The 19,411-nt window shown below is 39.2% G+C and overlaps 1 protein-coding gene across 6 annotated transcripts in view; it reads right to left on the reverse strand.

Annotated features, from left to right (window-relative positions):
* Positions 1-18,124, reverse strand: part of LOC136442533 (WD repeat-containing protein 38-like) — a 44,754-nt gene extending 26,630 nt beyond the window's left edge. The window contains exons 1-8 of one of the 6 annotated variants that reach the window (XM_066439448.1): positions 17,963-18,085; positions 15,203-15,313; positions 14,674-14,794; positions 8,058-8,174; positions 4,432-4,529; positions 3,507-3,587; positions 2,565-2,693; positions 1,931-2,080 (exon numbers count right to left, since the gene is read on the reverse strand). In XM_066439448.1, the coding sequence (XP_066295545.1) occupies positions 1,931-2,080; positions 2,565-2,693; positions 3,507-3,587; positions 4,432-4,529; positions 8,058-8,174; positions 14,674-14,794; positions 15,203-15,220 (714 nt within the window). In that variant the 5' untranslated portion in view covers positions 15,221-15,313; positions 17,963-18,085. Of the gene's footprint in view, positions 1-1,637; positions 1,721-1,930; positions 2,081-2,564; positions 2,694-3,506; positions 3,588-4,431; positions 4,530-8,057; positions 8,175-14,673; positions 14,795-15,202; positions 15,314-17,962 lie in introns of all 6 variants that reach the window. The other 5 variants (XM_066439451.1, XR_010757020.1, XM_066439447.1 and 2 more) reach the window with 5 other exon arrangements.
* Between the last annotated feature and the right edge of the window lie 1,287 nt (positions 18,125-19,411).

Consider the following 19,411-nt stretch of genomic DNA (forward strand, 5'->3'; position numbering starts at 1 on the left):
TGTTACTAAACCTTGTGGTGCGAGTAGTAGGCAGAGACAGGGTTTTTGAGTTTCTGAGGTTACGTCCATGTGACGCTATAGTCGGATTGGGGGCAAAAGGTCTACAGTTCTCTCTGATTTCTCCATGCTGGCAGCAAATCTTCGGCAGAGGTTGTTCCTCCTTTCCTTCAACGTTCGAGCCCGCATTGTTGTAGAGATGTGGCGTAGTCATGGTAGTGGCGGCCTAGAATGATTCGGCATGTGCGTCTTTGTACATTTTCAAGTGTTATTGTCTGTTTGTTTGTGAGGCTGTGGTGATAGACGGGTGCACAGTATTCCAGGATAGGCCTAATATAGCCGCAGTACACGGTTACCATATCTGCACTGCGCATTGTCACCAATGCCGGATAATTGCAGCAAATTTTTTCAAAATTCGTCCACAAGTTGACTAAAAAGGTGCGCTAAAAATCCGCAAACGCTATACAAATGAGCCAATACCTGCCGGTGTAAAGGCGCAATACCGCCAATATGCTTAAAACTGTTTTGAGTAACAAAAGAAGGCAGTCCCTTGACAGTCACATTGATAGGAATAGTATGGGAGGTCCTGGGCGGGTCACGAGATGCACGCCTGCTGAAAAAGGCGGCATTGCGTTTTGGCAGACAGCATGCTGTACTCAATAAAGATTGGTACCTGTACACTGACTTATTACTGTGAATGCATCTAAGTTCGCGGGGATTTGATTTCGCGTTAAGGATGACATGGGTTGTTCTCGGAGGTTTTAAGTTCGCGGCAGTGCTATATTCACACACCGCTGCAATAATAAAAGACCGGTGTCTTTACGTACATCTAGTTGGAAACCACACAGCAACTCGGGAAGGGCTACAGACGCGTAGGCAGACATAGCAGTCGCTTTTGGCGGTGCGGTGCTGACGTGATCATCTGTCACATTCTTTTATGGCAGAGCTGAATCTGCGTCGTAGAAACTTCCCGCATTCACCGGAATGAGGTATACGCGGGTTCAGCTCTGCTATAAGGAGAATGATCTGTCACTGATCTAACCATATCTACCCACTGGATACATTGTACACTAACATGGTGTCGACAGTCAAATCTGTCCAGACATGAGAGGGGGCAATGCTCTGGGCTCACCCATAATCAGTAACCAAGTTTTAGTTTCAATTCCTAGTTTTATGGCGGTGCATGATTTACGTAAATCGACAACTGTACTCTACGTAATGTAACAAAGAAACTGTTATCCCATGATGATGTTTCAGAATGCCTCCCCTGTAACGTTACGTGTGTTGTAAATTAATGCGGTAGATCGCATGGAAAAATGAAAGAATGCAACATCAAAACAGGTTGGTAGTCACTTCCTTATTTTCAGCAAAGGGTCATGTTTTCTTTGTGCAAGTGTTTCTGACTAACAATACACCCCCCACCCATGGTGGTGCGGTCCAGCTGGGCATTTTGCACAATTGCACCAGCTGGATAATTGCACCCAAAACGCTGACAAATGGGTGGTGCAGTTAAGCGGATTCTACTGTACAACAACGTAGTTAACTGGCATATCTAAAATGATGAAGATTCGGTTTGCTTAAAGATAATTATTGTCCTTAACTTAGCTTATAGCTATAGCTTAACTTAGTAGCATCCTCACAGTTGAGCTCCTGATTTTAGTCAGTTCCTTAATGGTAGAACCTGGTTCAATCCTGGGTCAGGACATCTTGGTTGGGGCTGCACCTATCTTTCAGAAGGGACGTACAATAAAATGGGGTCCCGTGTTTAAGGAGGTGCCTTAAGCATGTCAAAAGGGGAAGGGCTAGCAACCACTCCTTGTAAAATATATCCTGCTACAGAAACTGCAAGGAAACGTGCTGCCTTATGTGCCACTTGGTACTACAAGGTGAACAGAAAACAGTGCGTTTGCTAAAGGGGTGAGGCTGTACTTACAGTTTGGTCATCTGCAGCTGAAGCGAGGTACAGACTGTCCATGGAGAAGGCCAGTGCCTTGACCCAGCCCGTGTGTCCAGACAACACGAACAGGAGAGTACTGGTGTCAGGGTTCCACAAGCGAACTGTCTGGTCCCACGATCCACTTGCCTGGGGGCATTGAAATTATAAACTTTTCACTCAACGCACTTTGACATTAGCCTCTTACATACATTATAACGTAAATGCATTCACAGTGATTTAATTCACAGTAGGAACAAAAAAAAGGAGTGTTTGCGGTGGTATTTAGTTTGCAGTTGAAACAATGTGTTAGGCCAGCAGAAGATAGAACCTTCAGACAAGCATTTAAACTGTGGTTTAAAATTTTTTGTGGTGAAGAGGTTACTGCAAAAACTGTGAACATTAAACTACCACAAACTTAGAAGCATTTTACAGTACATTCAGATTTTTCTTTTTTACAAACTTTAAGCTTTTTTTAAAGATATCAATAAAAATGTTCAAACAGTTTCAATCCACAACCTAAAGTAAAGACGTTTTTAGGAAAAAAAGTCAAGACCACTGGCCAAATATCTCAACAGTGTGAGTGAGTCATAGGGAGCAACTGAAGATGGTTTTTTTATCCTGTATTACTCACCAGGAAGCCTAGTCTGGAGAACACCACGGCGTGCACGTTACTGGTGTGACCACGCAAGATCTTCACTTTCTCATCTGCGATGGGACTGACAGGCCACACTCTGACTGTGTAGTCCCACGAACCGGTGGCCTGAGAGAAAAACATCACAAATGATTGCATATTAAAGACAATTCAAACTCTACAACTGGATAGAAAGTTGGAGATTTATTTCCGGACATTTAACACTAGCGTCGCTATAATGAACCGACAGAACGAATCAACACAAGTACTTCCTACTGGAAAAAAACTGTTTAACATGCCAACGTCACTAACTCGTAAGGATCGTATGCAAATGTCACTACACCATAGGAACTGTTACTGTCCTTTGTGCTGCAAAGTGGGGTCCCATGCACTGGAAAGTTCTAACAAATTCCTCCCTTCCGGTTTAAGGTGGGGTTGTAGATACGCTCGTAGATGGTCTCTATGACTACGCGTTCATACCACCATGGTTCACAGTCCATGTCTGTTGTCCAGTAGAGTTTGAATTGTCTTTATATATTGTTTACATGTACATGTACCTGGATGTCTAACCTTCATAAACGTATCACACGTTACAGTTACAGCTTTAAGTTAGTCTAGTAGATGAGAGAGGAAAAACATTATAATGATCATAGTTAAACACACATAATATACAGTTGTTACATGTACGTAAGTTCACGTACGTTTCATGTACGGTTCAATGAATGATACTTTCATTACTGAATGTAATCAGAAAATGTTGTATTTTGGTGTCATGTGGTCTTTAAACTTTAATTCCAGCTACAGTTTCCCAACCATGTGCAAGCACGTCAAACTCCCAGATGATGGGGAACAGAAGACGTAAACCGGATAGTGAGTGAGTGTGAGTGACAGTTATGATAAATGGAACAATAAATTCAAACTACACATTCAAGATCAACACACCACATGCTTGTCCTTGTAGTCAAAGTCACATGACTGCACCAGACTGCTGTGTCCACTTAATATTCTCAACACACAGCCTTGCTGAGAACAAAACATTCAAAAAGAAACAGGTAAGTTAAATTGATGACTGTTACAGTTAACTTAGTTATTGTAATGGTATGCAGCTTATAATAACAAGGCTCAAAACTCATTTTGTACCTATCCTCAAATATTACATAAAGTAGAATGTCAGCAAAGTGTTTGTAGTATTTACAAATCCCATTGCCTCTCTTAAAAACTTAAATGTGAAAAGTACAACTGTTATATTCAATTTGCTTTTTCTATTTCAAAGAATTCAAATACAAAAAGAATATCACTAAAGATTGAAGATGAAAAAGTATCTGATCTACAAAACACACATGCAGTCACTTCTTTTAACTAAATACTAACATTAACAGTATCGTGATGTATATGATTATAATGATAACTAATTCATTTTTTGTTGTGAACATGATGCAATGATATACATTGTAAACAATAATCATCATCATCATCAATTATTACCAAATGACCCCACCAGTAGGGGAATAATAAAGCAGAACAATGACTTTCCAACTGAGCATAATCATGCCAACAAACCTGATTTCATAGGTCCAACCCCATCTCCAACAAGATAGTCAATGGACAAGTGAAAGCATTTGACAAAGATGAAGAAATTGTTCCTTTCCTGAACTTGCTGACAATTTTGCAGAAAGGACAGTACTGCCTTATTTTTATAAAATAAATCTTCATTAGGCAAAGGTTACTTGTCTCACACAGTCTTGCTACATTTTCCTGTCTGTAAAACCTAAGAGTTCCTTATAGTGTGCATCTCTTGTGTCAAATCTGTAAATTCACTATATTTACATCTACATGAAAACATGAACAAGATATTTGGGTGTCATACCTCCACATCCCACATGATGGCGCTGCAGTCCCATGACCCAGAACAGAGTTTAGTACAGTCAGGAGAGAAGGCCACCATCTCCACGCTCTTGGTGTGGCCTGGGGTAAACAATTACAAGTTTTAATTAAAATGGTTTGATATCACCTATAGGATTATAACGTCATCGGTCTATTATGGGTTTTATAGGAAATTCAAGAGCAGTATTAGCTTATATGTATATACAATGTGCATGTAGGGTTAGTTACCCGCCCTGAGGTCTATATGGTGTGATAAGGCATGGTTCCTATAACCACCGAATTAAGTGCCGAGGTTGGGAAGCCTTATCACACCCAATAGATCGAAGGAAAGCAGGTCATTAACGTTATTATCATATAGCCATTGCACATATACAGTTAGTAGTTTAAAAGTTGTACTGTGCAGTACTTTATTTTATGTCATACGCTTGATACGGGTGTTCCACACCACACGGGCTTCCATAGATTTGTTTAGAATGCATTTCAAGTGTGCCGGTTGCGCCACTGTCGAAAATTCGAATACCGGGTTTATATGAAGGTTAAAGACCCACAAAAGTGGGTTTATATGGGAAAAGAAGGACCCGTAAATAAAGCCTTCTGATTGGTCAACGACAGTTTGCTAATGTTATATGATAATGCTGTTTGAAAGACAGAATTATTTGCTCCAAATTTCTAGGGATAGTTTAAGTTCTCATTGCTACAGAGCTTTGACTGATGCTCAGCATTAGTAGTAACAGCATTAAGGTATTGTTGAAGGGTGGCTGAGGAATTTTGGGATGGTTTTGAAAAAACCCTTTCTTAAGCTTTATAAACCTTCCTCAACCTTGATTTTTTTTCAGGTAGTACCTTATAGCAAGGTGATAATCTATGCAAATTAGTATGATGTCATGATTACGTCATCAAGATTTATAAGGCCACGCCCCTTTTTTAGAAGAAACGCTCTCCTTGGCTTGTGCTTGGATGTTCATCAATATAACTTTGCTGGAATGTACATGATAGTAATACGTAAAGAATGACGCGTGTCTACGCGAATATTTTGAAATATCGATTTTTGGCGAATTTTTTTTGTTTGATAACAAGTCAATAATAGTCAAGACATATACTGGTCGGGACATTTCAACTATGGCATCGGCCCAGAGAAGGGGTGCGTACTTTATTCAGGTTTTTGCAATTTACGTTTCAGGACCGCAAATTTGCCCAGAACTTTCCTTGAATCGGGGGTGCGTACTTTAATCAGTGTGCGTACTTTAATCGAGAAAATACAGTATTGCAGAACACTGGAAAAAAGTATTTCTACCACTGGGTAAATGTACTACTTCTAGGACGCGGATTCAGCTCTGCCATAAAAGAATGAGACAGATGATCATGTCAGCACCGCACTGCCAAAAGCGTCTGCAATGTCCGTCTACGCGTCTGTAGCCCTTGCCGAGTTGCTGTGCGGTTTCCGACTAGATCAGAGAACTGCGACTAGATGTACGTAAAGATGCCGGTCTTTTATTATTGCAGCAGTATGTGAACATAGACCTAAAACCGTCGACAATACCCCATGTCATCCTTAACGTGAAATCAAATCCCCGCGAACTTAAATGCATTCACAGTAATAAGACAGTGTACAGGTAGAGACCAATTTTTTTGCGTTTCGGCGCATGCGCGCCGGAACGCATTGTCCTGGCTTTTACCTTCAAGCAAGGACCAGGGAAGCTTGGTTCAACACTGTGTCGCACACAATAAGACCTTATATGGCAATACGTTCTCAAATCCTTGTATAGCCGTTGCCTTATATGGCAAGAGAGCACGAAAAGGCAGGCACGCTTGATTTGCATGTGACACAGGACGGCGACCGCATGTAACTGCTACAACTGTTCGGAAATATCATTGCATTGTGGTTTCGGACTTTGATATCCTGAAAAATGACCATATTACATCTATTCCACAAGATTGCAGAAGAAAAAAAATGATTTCGTCAAGAAAACGAGCAAAAATCGGCATAAATGATACCATATAGTGAGGTTATAGCATTACGTCCAAAGTAAATAAGTACGTACCGCAGCTTGGCCGATCTGGCAACGCGAAGCACTTCGGACCCAGAAGATCCGGGTTCGTGTCCGTGCATGAATTTTTTTTTTCTTTTTAGATATTGAATATCAAAAATATATATTGATATTATATTAATCTATCAATATCATATTTATGAATATCATTTTTTTCATTAATAAATAAAGAAATATTTTATATTTGTTATTTTTAAATATTCATTTAATATATACAAGGCCTTTGTCTTATGAACAGGACTTCATAGATTCCAAACCCGGCATTCGAATTTTTCTGTTCATTGTAATGGAAAATACCGTGCAGCGGCTCCTATGCGCGGTAAGATGATTCTTGCAAAACACTCGCCACTAAACTTCTATCCCCGATGTAAACAGAGGCTCTTGATGTTGTTTGCAAAACAGCGATTCTTTGTTACAGTAGCAAATGCTCCATTGTTCAGTATCGACTTCATTCAGACAACACGGACGTGGAAAGTGGCGCCCCTCGGCACAAAACTATGGGAATTTTCATGAATTTTAGCAAAATTACCCAGGAAAATAAGGAAGAAATGTTGTAAATGCGGAAACCAGAATAATACGGATGAGGTAGCTGTTGATTTGTTTGACATTTGGTAGTCATTTTAGATAGAACCTTAGCTGTTATGAACTTCTATTTAACTTAATTACCATAGTGCTGATGATTCAATGGTGCTTTTTCAAATTTTATGTTTTATTGCGTGCCATGTACATAATTACATTGATAGCTTTTATAATGAGCCTATTATACATTTTACAAATAAGCACAAGTTGTAGGCCAAGACCAGCTTTTTCAAAAGCACTTAAGTGAAGTGACGTAACTTCAAAATTGCTTTCCCCAATCTGCCTTTCTCTATTAAAACAGTACTCATTTCCCAAAATGACAATTTTTCTTATAGACTGAACAGCCCTTGAGTGACTTCCTCTGGCAGATTTTACTTCAAGTAAAGGGAAAAGACAATTCACACTTATAAACGTAGCCGAAACGCCAGCTTTTTTTAAAAGCTCTTGTTTTATTGAGCACAGCATGCCATCTGCCAAAGCGTAATGCCGCCTTTGGCAGGCCTGCGTCTCTTTATGGTTACGACACGCCCCGTGACCCGCCCGGGACCTCCCATACGATCGACATACACGTGATTGTCAATGAAGACCGCCTTCTTTTTTTACTCAAAACAATTTTAGACATATTGGCAGTATTGTGCCTCTACACTGTGTCAGGCAGTTATCGGCTAATTTGCACCCCGTTTGCAATTCTTATCGGACCTTTAGTTAACTTGTGGACGATGTTTAAACAAATTTGGTGCAGTTATCCGGCATTGGTTAAAATGCACCATGCAGATATGCAAAATCACTAACAATGGAGTGAATGGGAACCGGTTTGGGATTTGGGGATTCGATGCAGTTGAATGGAGTGTGTGTTAATCCGTTGTGCAATTAAGTGGATTCAAATGTAGTATGCATTACAGAGAAATAAAGCGGTCAAATATGGGAGGCCATGCAGGTCACTGTACAAATACAGAAGTACTAAAACACTTCTTGGCCTGACCTTGTAGAACATGTATACAGTCTCCCGTCCTGGTCTGCCACACCCGCACAGTGGTGTCATAAGAAGCCGTGGCAAACATCTTACTGTCATTTGAGAAGGCACAACTCTTCACAGCACCTGTGTGGACAATACATGTACCAAGTAGGTACAAGACTTCAGTAAAATGAGAAGCTTAAAACCAACGTCACACTCAACAACCTTCCACGGATTTGTTGATCATCAGAAGGTCACCAAATTTCAAAATTGCTGTGAGTCAAATGTATTTTCGCCTTAAAATCTACCCTATCACATGGAACAGGGCTTGGTGACCTCCTGCAAAGATAGCCCGATTCCTAATCATCATCATCATCATCTATCAGCCATTACGTTATACCTGGGGTTGGGGTTTTGTGCGCGTGAGAAATTTGCGCGTGAAAAACTTGCGCGTGAAATATTTGCGCGTGAAAAAATAAAGTTCAAGAAATGTGTTAGAAAATATGCACTACAAAATTCTTAGTCAACTCCCGACAGAGGCATTATTTTTGTGAACGATATTATAGACTCGGATAACAACCTTTTATCGTTTGAAAATTTTGTACTTAAATTTGGGGACACCTGTTTGGAGCTTAAGTTCAATCAAATTATTTCAGCCATTCCGTACTCTTGGAAAAAATTACTACGACAGGTGTCACCAGAAGTAAGGGTTTGTGTTCCTGTTTGTACAAACATAACCTGGCTTCAGCATCCAAAAATCAATAAATACTTGTACTCCTTTTTCATGTACGAGGCCAGGCTATGGGATTCATCGATCAAAAAACAACAATCATGGGAGGATTATTTTAATACATTCGTAGCATGGAACAAAGTGTACAGTTTAACGTACAGAATCTCTATTGACTCTCATCTACGTATTTTTCAATATAAACAGTTATTTAAATTCTTAACTACGAATAGAATACTGTATAAGTGGGGGTTGGTAGACTCATATTTATGTAGTTATTGTAAAGATGAAGAAGAGACGGCTATACATTTATTCTGGGATTGTAGAATAGTCACACATTTCTGGCGACAAATAGAAGATTGGTTTCTCCATCATACTGGATACGCCCTACAACTTAGTCGTTTTAATGTCATTTTTGGAGATCTAAATGAGAGGTGTCAGCGCTCGTGAGTGCGACTCGCATACAACATGTATGCGACCAGTTTTTTGAGAATGCGACTAGATTTAAAATCACGGTCGCACGGTGCGACAATAAAAAATTAAGACCTGCGCCAGGATAATGGCTGCAGAACTAAGCGGTTAGCTGAAAATATTTAGGTATTCCAACCCTACCGCGAAAATCGTTGGTGAATTTTCTATCATGTTCCCACGCCCGCGGTACAAAAACTATCCGTTCCTAGTGGCAAAATTACCCATAGAAATAAAGGATTTAAGTTTCTCTCCTTTGTGATGTATTTGTTTGATTTGTAAAATGTTTCAAACGCCAGAAATTGCCGATGAAAGTGAGCGCTAGCGGCCGTGCGCTTCTGGAGGGCCGCCATGATGTTTTTAGACCGCAGCAGAATGACAAGCCTGTTTCCTGCGCTCATGTTTAAACCTGTTCAATCGATGATTTTTTTCGATCAAAAATCAATGAATCAATTCAAGTGGAGTTTTATCCCCAAAAATATTTAATTTTCTTTTTGTTACCGGTATCATTTCACAGCTCAATGTCTGCCCGTCCTTATGGTGCTAGTTTCATTCTGCTGCGGTCTATAATGCATAGCAACGCTTTCTCCATGCGGTCGGCCTGTCATTGGATGGCGGCGCCGCACGGTCTGACGCGCGAAATTTGAACTGCGCGTTTCAAAGGAACCGAAGATATTTGACTGGGCCGGCACAAACAGATAATTTTTGATACTATTGAGCAAGAATTTCAAGGATATTAAAGTATTTTGGATGGTTTGTAGACAGAGGGTGGGGGTTAAAAAAATGCCTGTAAAAATGTTGAACTTGATGCCAGCAGTGAAGTGTCAAACTATGGAATTTGACTTTATTTGTTTTGGTCATGAAACCAATAGATAAGTTTTAGAGTTATCTATTTATTTATCATTCAGTGTTATGTGAATCATTACTTGCCTTGTTCCAAGTAAAAAATAATATTGTGTATTTTTCAACTTGTTGAACTTGAGGCACCGTGGCCCCCGGATAGGGGCCAGCCGTGGAACCTATGCCCAATTTTTTTGAAAATCCCAATATATCACTAAAGCTTATGTCATTTTTAATGTCATCGCAAATGGTCATGTGAATCATCACTTGCCTTGTTCCAAGTTGAAAATACACCCTACTCCCAAATAAACATACCCCCCGGAATAAACATACCCCCCGGACAAATCTTCAAAATCTAATAAACGTACCCCCCGGAATAAACATACCCCCCGGAAATTAACCAAATTTACAGATAAACTGTGTCCATGCTACTTTTGTCGGAGGGAAAGATGATAAGCAGGTAGTTGTAGGTTCTCTTTATTCATTCATGCCTGTCTTAGGACCATACAAGTAAAGTCTATGAATATTGAACAGAATTACTGTACACATCTTGTTCAAATTGTAATCTTCCTTGCCACTTAGGTTCCCCGCTATGACCCCTAACGGCCAACGGTGCTTTCAAATTCAGCAAGTGAAAATGTACATGATACATGCATGCATTTCCTGCTTGGAACTTGAAGCAAGTGATCAAGGAAAATTGCTGTATTCATATAACGTTACTGAAATATAATCAAAACACAACAAGTAGTCGCCAAACTTCTCAGTTCAATTTGATGGGCAACACTTTCAAAGTCTATTCTTCTTTTTATACAAATGTATCAATCAACATTTAGAACAGAAAATTACAATATCCTGAATATATTGTCACCACAGGTAACGTCATTACTTATTTGTAAATGCCATAGAGAAAAGGACGAACTTTAACAATTTTTGTAACGTTATATGATGTAACTTTTTTTCTTTCCCAACTTTCCATTTATCTTCTATGCATTGCATATAGAATCATAATGTATTTATAGATTTGTAAACATTACATTCAACACATTATTGTGTTGTGTCAAGGACATTATCATATAATATCAAGGACTATATTGTATAATGTTATAACGTTAGTTTTTGTTGTTGCAATCCAAATAATTTCAAATCCAAAAAATACCCTTGTATGTAGAAAAAGATATTCATTTTGAGAAGCTAAATTGTCAACAAATTTGTGAGAAACCTCAGGCTTGTTACAATCAAACCTCCTTGTTACAATTTTGCCACAAACTACAGGGTTCTCATGTTTCACATGAAAGGGTGAGCCCCAGACAGTGGAGGCGCCGAAGACAGAAAGGGGCGGGGCTATCAGAAAGTTACACTCACATTGTACCTGTTACAATCGTTGTGCAATAAACTTTGACTTGACTTGACTTGTTCTTAGAAACCTCGAGCATTCTTTCTGTAGAGGGGTGATCTTTTTCAAAGCATTTTTCAGCGATGATAAAGGTGACTACATTGCAATTCAATTTTAGATATAAACTTTAATATTGAAATGGTCTTTGTAAAAATGCAAAACACATTTTTGATCAAGGCAAAGGAGTTTTATTTGTAGATCAAAAAGAGTGTTTCCCCTTCTTCCACGTGAGCTCTTCCATGACAAATCTTTCCCACGCACCAGAGTCACTGCCGTCTGCCTGCGTTACTGTCACAGTGGCGATTTTCCAAGCGCTAGATTTTCATGTTTGTGGTGGGATTGAAATGTTTTTATATATTTTGAAAGTAATTATACAGTTTTGGATGCTAAGACACAGATTTTTCGTGGTGTTGTTTTTATATTTTCATTTTGGGAAAGACTGTATCTCACGTGAGTAGAGAAATTTACATGCGTTAACGTTAAACGTTACTTGAAACACTGCGCCGCTGGCATGTATTGTTTTCTGATCAGGTGCTTTGGTTTACGATGTAAATAGAGACTGTCAAAGTTGTTTATATAAAAAGAATGGCATCTCAAAACGTTAGTGTGGCGTCTTATTTTCTCCCAATAACAACATTGACTTTGTAGTGTCCGTAGAGATTGATCGATACGTTACAAGTTCCGCCAGGATTTCACAGAGGCCGGGTCATAGCGGCAGGGAAATCAACGCCGCTCGGCCGAAAAATAGCGAATAAGTAGCAAAATGCCGGGGAAACATGGGCAGGAAAATCCAAACTTTCAATTTTAAGGGGATCCCTGGTTAGCAAAACTCTGATTTAAAAAAAAAAATAAATAAACGTACTGTCCAAAATAAGAACGTACTGGGTGGATTTTGAGGCTGAAAAAAATAAACGTACCGGTACGTTTATTCGGGAGATGAGAGTACCATTGTGTATTTTTTCACTTGTTGAACTTGAGGCACCGTGGTCCGTGGCCCCCGGATAGGGGCCAGCCGGGTAACCTATGCCTAATTTTTCTAAAAATCTGTCATACTAGTATCATTTAGCATGTAGGAAGGTATTGAATGCATTGAATTGCCAAATGTAGGCTTTTATCTTTTATGATCTATTCAAATACTTTATTCCTGGTTGTTAACATTGATTAATACTATTAATAGGAGTATTACTTGGTATGGCCAAGACTTTTGCTTGTTCTTCCAACTTTTTGTAGTGGTGCTCCTAGATTTTTGCTGGTGCTCCTAACTTTTTTGAGTTAGACAGTGCTCCTAGGTCTAAAAGTTAGTCTGGAGCCCTGGGTGTCCAGCCCTGTCAAACATGGTCATTCTGTTAGGAAAACACTTTATCTTTAAAAATCGTCAGTGGTCTCTAAAGCTAGAATCTTTTATCTCTTACCTTTCCTACTTTTACAAATTAGAAAGCATCATTTCTAGAAGAATAGGCAAAACTGAAAAACATGTGGGGAAATGGGGAAAGTTGATTGGACATATATAATATGTATGTGTGTCTGGGTATATGTCTATATGTCTATGTATATATATATATGCGTATATATGAATACATATAGATATATATATATCTATCAATTGTTTAAATATATAAAATAATGCAATAATGTTATGTAAGAATATGTAAAAAGAACATGTGAAAGGAATGGTAATTGGGGTCTATTCACTATATTATTTTCAATTAGTTTTATTTATCGGTTTTTGTTTCCATTCATGTCTGTTAACTACCTTATTTCCGTGCCATGTATGTCTTGTGTATCATTTTGTTTGTTTGTTTATAAACCAATAAAAAATGAATGTTAAAAAAAAAAAATTCTTAGTCAGAAAAATGTTACCCGATGATATGATTTTGCATCTGTTTCCTGAATTTTGGGTTTGAATTTTAGGTCCCTTGGGAATATCTAAGCTGACTCCCAAGGGATTTAAAACCTTTTGGGAGGTTTTAAGCTTAAAACTTGAAATAGGATGACCCACAATGGAATAAAGTATTTTATTGTTGCATTCTACAGTTAAAAATGTTGTTCTTTCAATCTTCAAGTGATTTTTAAGTGATTTCCAAATGTTATGTTTGAAATTTGCGCGTGAAAGAAACTGCTTGAGAAAAGATGAACTTAGGCTAATAGACTGGAGAAAAGCTTCAAATAGTTACATTTTACAATACAAAACCTTATATAAGTAAGTTGACTATGTATTTCTTAAAGATTTAAGTGATTTTCAAATGTTTAGGTTTCAAGCCCCCAAAAGTTTAACTATTCCCAAGGGACTTATTCCCAAGGGACTAAAAAATCAAAAGTTTTCAAACCATAAATTCAGGTGTCAGATGAAAAATTGTATCATGGGATCACATTTTCCTGTCTAAGAAAATTATACTGCACATTTTCTGACACATTTTAAAGAAATTTATTTTTTCACGCGCAAATTCTTCACGCGCAGAAAACCCGTTCCCCATACCTGGGCCAAGAAAAACGTTTCATACGGGTGTTCCGGACCGGGTGATAACATGAGCTTCCATAGAATACTTAGAATTTGCATTTCGTGTGTGCCAAGTGCACCGCTAGTGAAAATTCGAATAATGGATTCGGTAGTTGGAATGTGCGGCTGTTGCAGTTTTTTGTTCAAGGACACCAACTTTTCTTGACTTTAGGCGCATTTCGCATTGAAATGTGTGTTTTCTCGGGTGGGTACGACATAAATTGAAAACAACACGGTGTATTCCGCATCACCCTCGGTCGCAGCCCTATAGCTCCCATTGGGCGATCCTACCCGCACTCGGGCTGGTACCTCGGGTGATACGGAATACCCCGTGTTGTATTCTATATGTATCAGCCGGGACCAAACAAGAAGTACATATTTCACTCCACATTGCCCTATCAAGCATCCTAATAACCGTGCAGTGATAATGCAGATTGAGATCTAGATCTTGCAGACTCAGGCAAGCTATTTTCTTGCAGTTTAATGTGACGGCTTTTGTAAACCATCAAAACAAGAGATCTACATAATTTTGGCGTTTGGCTGTGGTGCACGAATGTTGTTAGAACATTTGTAAAAGTTGACGGATAGCAAGCAAAAAGAATGAGAGTGGTTACTACGGTGGATGGCACCCGGGCTAGATCGTAGAAGTTAGTGACAGTTCGAAATAAAATTTATGTTTGAATATGGTTTTTAACTTTTAAAGTTTTATTCCACCTACCTTGGTGTCCCCTGAGTTTACAGACCATTTTGTTGGTGAGAGTGTTCCAGACTCGGACCAGACAGTCATCACATCCCGTCACCAGGATCTCCCAGTCAGTCGAGAACGCACAACAGTTCACCTTAAAGAGAAACAAGATTGGCAACATAAAAAGGCGTTGCCATAGCGACGGAGGTCTCTGTTAATGTTTTCGTTTTTTAGCCCACATGCAGATAAGGACCTCACTTGCATTAATTACATCAGTTGACCACCTTCTATACCCAAATAACACAAGTTGTGCAATGTATGAAAGTCTTCACGAAAAAGAATATTGTAATGAATTATTTAAATGAGGCCCTCATCTGCAAGTGGGCCCAAATCTTTGACTATAAGTTTTGTCTTTATCTAATCATTTCCAAGTCTCATCAGGACTCTCATACCTAATATCTAGACAATTTGTTAAACGTTGTAAAGTTAACGTTAACGTTATATCTTAGTATCTATTGAATTTTCTTTTTTTGTTTTGTCGCGAAGATGTTATCACTCTTACCTTGCAGGGCTGCTGCATCAATGGTACTTTGGTTTCCTTGGTTCAACACTGTGTCGCACACCATATGACCTTATATGGCAATACCTTCCAAAATCGTTGTATAGCCGTTGCCTTATATGGCAAGGGAGCAAGAAAAACCAGGCAGGCTTGATTTGCATGACACATAGGAGGGCGACCACATGTAACTGCTACAACTGTTCGGAAATATCATTGCATTGTGGTTTCGGACTTTGATATCCTGAAAAATGACCATATTACATCTATACCACAAGATTGCAGAAGAAAAAAAATGATTTCGTCAAGAAAACGACCAAAAATCGACATAAATAATACCATGTAGTGAGGTTAAAGCATTATGTACAGAGACGCATACTACACACTACAACTTAGCTCAACTGGTAACGTCATAGAACTTCGGATCCGGAAGATCCGGGATCGAGTCCGTGCATGGATATTTTTTTTTTTAGATATTGAATATCAAAAATATATGATAATATTATATCATATTTATATCATATTTATGAATATCATATTTTTATTTTTTTATTGATAAATAAATAAATATTTTATATTTGTTATTTTTAAATATTCATTTAATATATACAAGGCCTTTGTCTTATGAACAGGACTTCATAGATTCCGAACCCGGCATTCAAATTTTTCTGTTCATTGTAACGGAAAATACCGTGCAGCAGCTCCAATGCGCGGTAAGATGATTCTTGCAAAACACTCGCCACTAAACTTCTATTCCCGATGTAAACAGAGGCTCTTGATGTTGTTTGCAAAACAGCGATCCTTTGTTACAGTAGCAAATGCTCCATTGTTCAGTATCGACTTCATTCAGACAACATGGACGTGGCAAGTGACGCTGCTCGGCACAAAAATATGGGAATTTTCATGAATTTTAGCAAAATTATCCAGGAAAATAAGGAAGAAATGTTGTAAATGCGGAAACCATAATGATAGGGATGAGGTAGCTGTTAATTGGTTGGAACACTTGTTTGACATTTGGTAGTCATTTTAGATAGAACCTTAGCTGTTGTGAACTTCTTTTTCACTTTATGGGACCCCACGATAATTGCCATAGTGCTGATGATTCAATGGTGCTTTTTCAAATTGTATGGCATGAAAGCAAATCTACTGAGTAAGAAGCATACTAGTAAGTGGGCAAAATCAAAAGTACCTGGAAGTTAAATTCATTCACCTTTAGTAAGATACAACATTTAAACAGACATTTGTAGGGTCAGCTACAATTTTACAGATTTTCAAAGATAAAACCTCTGATACATAAAGTAAATAATGTATACATGTTGATATTAAGTGCTAAAATCATTAGCAGAGTCGGCTACAATAAACTTCAGTAACTTCCTTTGGCAGATTTTACTTAAAAAAGAGGAGAAACCATTGCACACTTATAAACCAAGGGGGTTAATTTCCTTGCCTAAACGTGGACAAAACACCAGCTTTTTTTAAAAGCTCTTGTTTATATTGATCGATGAAGTGATTTTCAATGGGACCCAGGGGACGCATTTGCTCCAAATATTCTCGAGTTGACAGACACACAGACAGACACTACCGCAAATATACAGATGTAACCGGCTCCTTACTAGGCGCCCAGTACGGAACCCGTGGAGGAAATGGCGCCGATACTCGGCCCCCAGTACGGAAGGAAGTTCCGTACAAGAATTCCAGTACGGAACGGCTTTATTCCAGTACCGAAGCTTCGTCAGCACTGGGCGTCCAGTACTGAATTTGTTTCGGTACTCGGGTTCCAGAGCTGAACTCCTCTCGGCACTCGGGTTCCAGTACGGATTTGCGTTCCGGCTAGGTCAACGGTCATTCGGTACTGGTTACCCAGTGCGGAGGTCATTCAGCACTGGATAACCGAGTGCCGATTTACGGATGTAACGGGTTCCGTACTGGATTTACCAGTAAATAGTGACTCTTCAGTACTGGAAGCCGAGACCTCAAATTATTTCGGAACTGGGCGTCCTGTACTCACGTTCTATTAGTACTGGCAAGGATGATCCATTGTTTGGACCGACTGGACAGTTTTGGATTTTCTGTATCAGTATATATAATAGTTGTCTGTACATTTAAATGATACTAATAATAACTTTATTGCAAGTTCATGCCCGAAGGCTAATTGCAGACAAGTTATCTAGTCCACTGTGAAAGTTGTAAGTTAACTAAGCCTGACTAAGCCCTGAAAATAGCGTTATACGCTCGTTAGAGTCTCAGCACTCTATGAAGTCTATGAAAGGAAAACTCCTCCCGGCTGTTTTCTTTTTCAAGTTACGGTGTTATACTATTACATTTTTTTTCTTATTCCCGGCCAGCAATAAGAAAAAAAAATGTGATAGTATAAAACCGTAAGTTGAAAAAGAAAACAGCCGGGAGGAGTCTGCATCGGAGGCTACGGTTTCCAGTCCTGACAGTAGGGTTCCCAGTACTGAAGCTGCCCAGTACAGGAAGTCCAGTACTGAGAAAGTCTCAGTACTGGAGCTCCTGTTCTGACGACCACTTCCGTACTGGTTGTCCAGTACTGACAAAGGAGGCAGTTACATTTGTATATTTGCGACACTACCCAAAACATAGCCTTCTTGGCGAAGGCAATAACCAGGTATAAAATACAGGACGCCGAGAATTTCGGGTGATATAATTTTTAAAAGGGTAACGTTATCCGCCCCCCTCCCCTCGAAACTTTCCCGTGGCCATGGTTACCTCCAACAGTTTCAAACGTTCCACCACAAAACTCACCTCATCTTTGTGACCAGAGAACTCTTTCAGGTTGATATGAGTATAATTCTCGTCGTCAAACATGGTAAAACGGGACAATCATATCACAACTTGAAAACAGGCGAGGCGGGACTTGGTTTTGTTGCTGGTCATGATCACTTGTCAATCCGTCATGTGCAGTAACGGCATCTAGCGGTCGAGATATGAAGTGCAGGTATTGGGTCTTGTTTGGGCATAGACCAAGGCCACCGCAAGTAAATTTCATTTGCAGACCCCAAATTTAGTGCGCGCGGGCGGAAAAAAGAAGGCGGGCAAAAAAACTCAAAAATATTCATATTTTCAAACTTGAATATCATAAAGAATGTAAAAAGAATTTAAGCGATAAAACATGGTATCACAACTAACAAGTCTTCAATAACGTTACCTGTTTTCAACAGAATATAAACACTGATGTCAACATAAAAATCGTCATAAATTTCGATCCGGGTTTGTATACGTATAGCATATCAAGAACACAGTGAAAGGTTTCCTGTACACTGGCCACTGGCCGTCTTCTGAGTCATGCGACAGACTGACCATGACTACATCATGCTGGCTCTGCTCCGACTTTGTCTCAACTGAAGTTCTCTCCGCTATTTGTTGTTCTGTCTGACTGAATTGCCGTGCCTCGGAATTCACCGTCTTTTTTACCTTCGACTATTACTATTAAACACTAAATCGTTCTCTAAACCGACGTCTTCGCATATTCCTACGAGACGCTGTAAAGATTTGACGCTAGGACATATGAGACATAGGTCGTCTGCATAGAGAAGATGGTTGGCAATGACCCCTCCCACATGACAGCCAACCTTGGCTTTGTTAAGCCTTATACTCAGGTTATCCATATACACATTAAACAAATGTGGGGAAAGGAGGCTCCCCTGTCTCACTCCGTTTGTTACAGAGAAGTGGGGGGATAGAATTGAACCCCATATCACACACATCCTCTGGTTCTTGCACCAGAAGAATAGAAATCTTACGATATACAGAAGAACATTTCTATCAAGTAATTTTTTAAACAATGACCAATGGTTTACACGATCAAAAGCCTTGGAGGCGTCCATAAAACAAACAAATACAGGGGAACCTAACCCCCTGTAGTACTCAATAATTTTTTTAAAGATAAAAACACACATGTCTATCCCATGTTTAGGTTTAAAACCAAATTGGGAATCAGTGGTCAGGAGGAAAGGCTTCAGACGGTTAAGCAGGACTGCCTCCAGGACTTTAGACAAGGCCGAAGTGATCGCGACAGGTCTGTAATTATCGGTACTGGAGATATTACCAGACTTGTTTTTCACAATAGGAACAATGATAGTGTCTAACAATTACTTAATGGATCTCCTTTGTTATCTTCACATTTCAATGCCCAAATCTTATCCGTAATTCGATTGTATATATCAGAGATCATCAGATACTAAGCGTTTCAAT

Source organism: Branchiostoma lanceolatum, chromosome 9 (assembly GCF_035083965.1).
Source record: "Branchiostoma lanceolatum isolate klBraLanc5 chromosome 9, klBraLanc5.hap2, whole genome shotgun sequence".
Classification (NCBI taxonomy): Eukaryota; Metazoa; Chordata; class Leptocardii; order Amphioxiformes; family Branchiostomatidae; genus Branchiostoma; species Branchiostoma lanceolatum.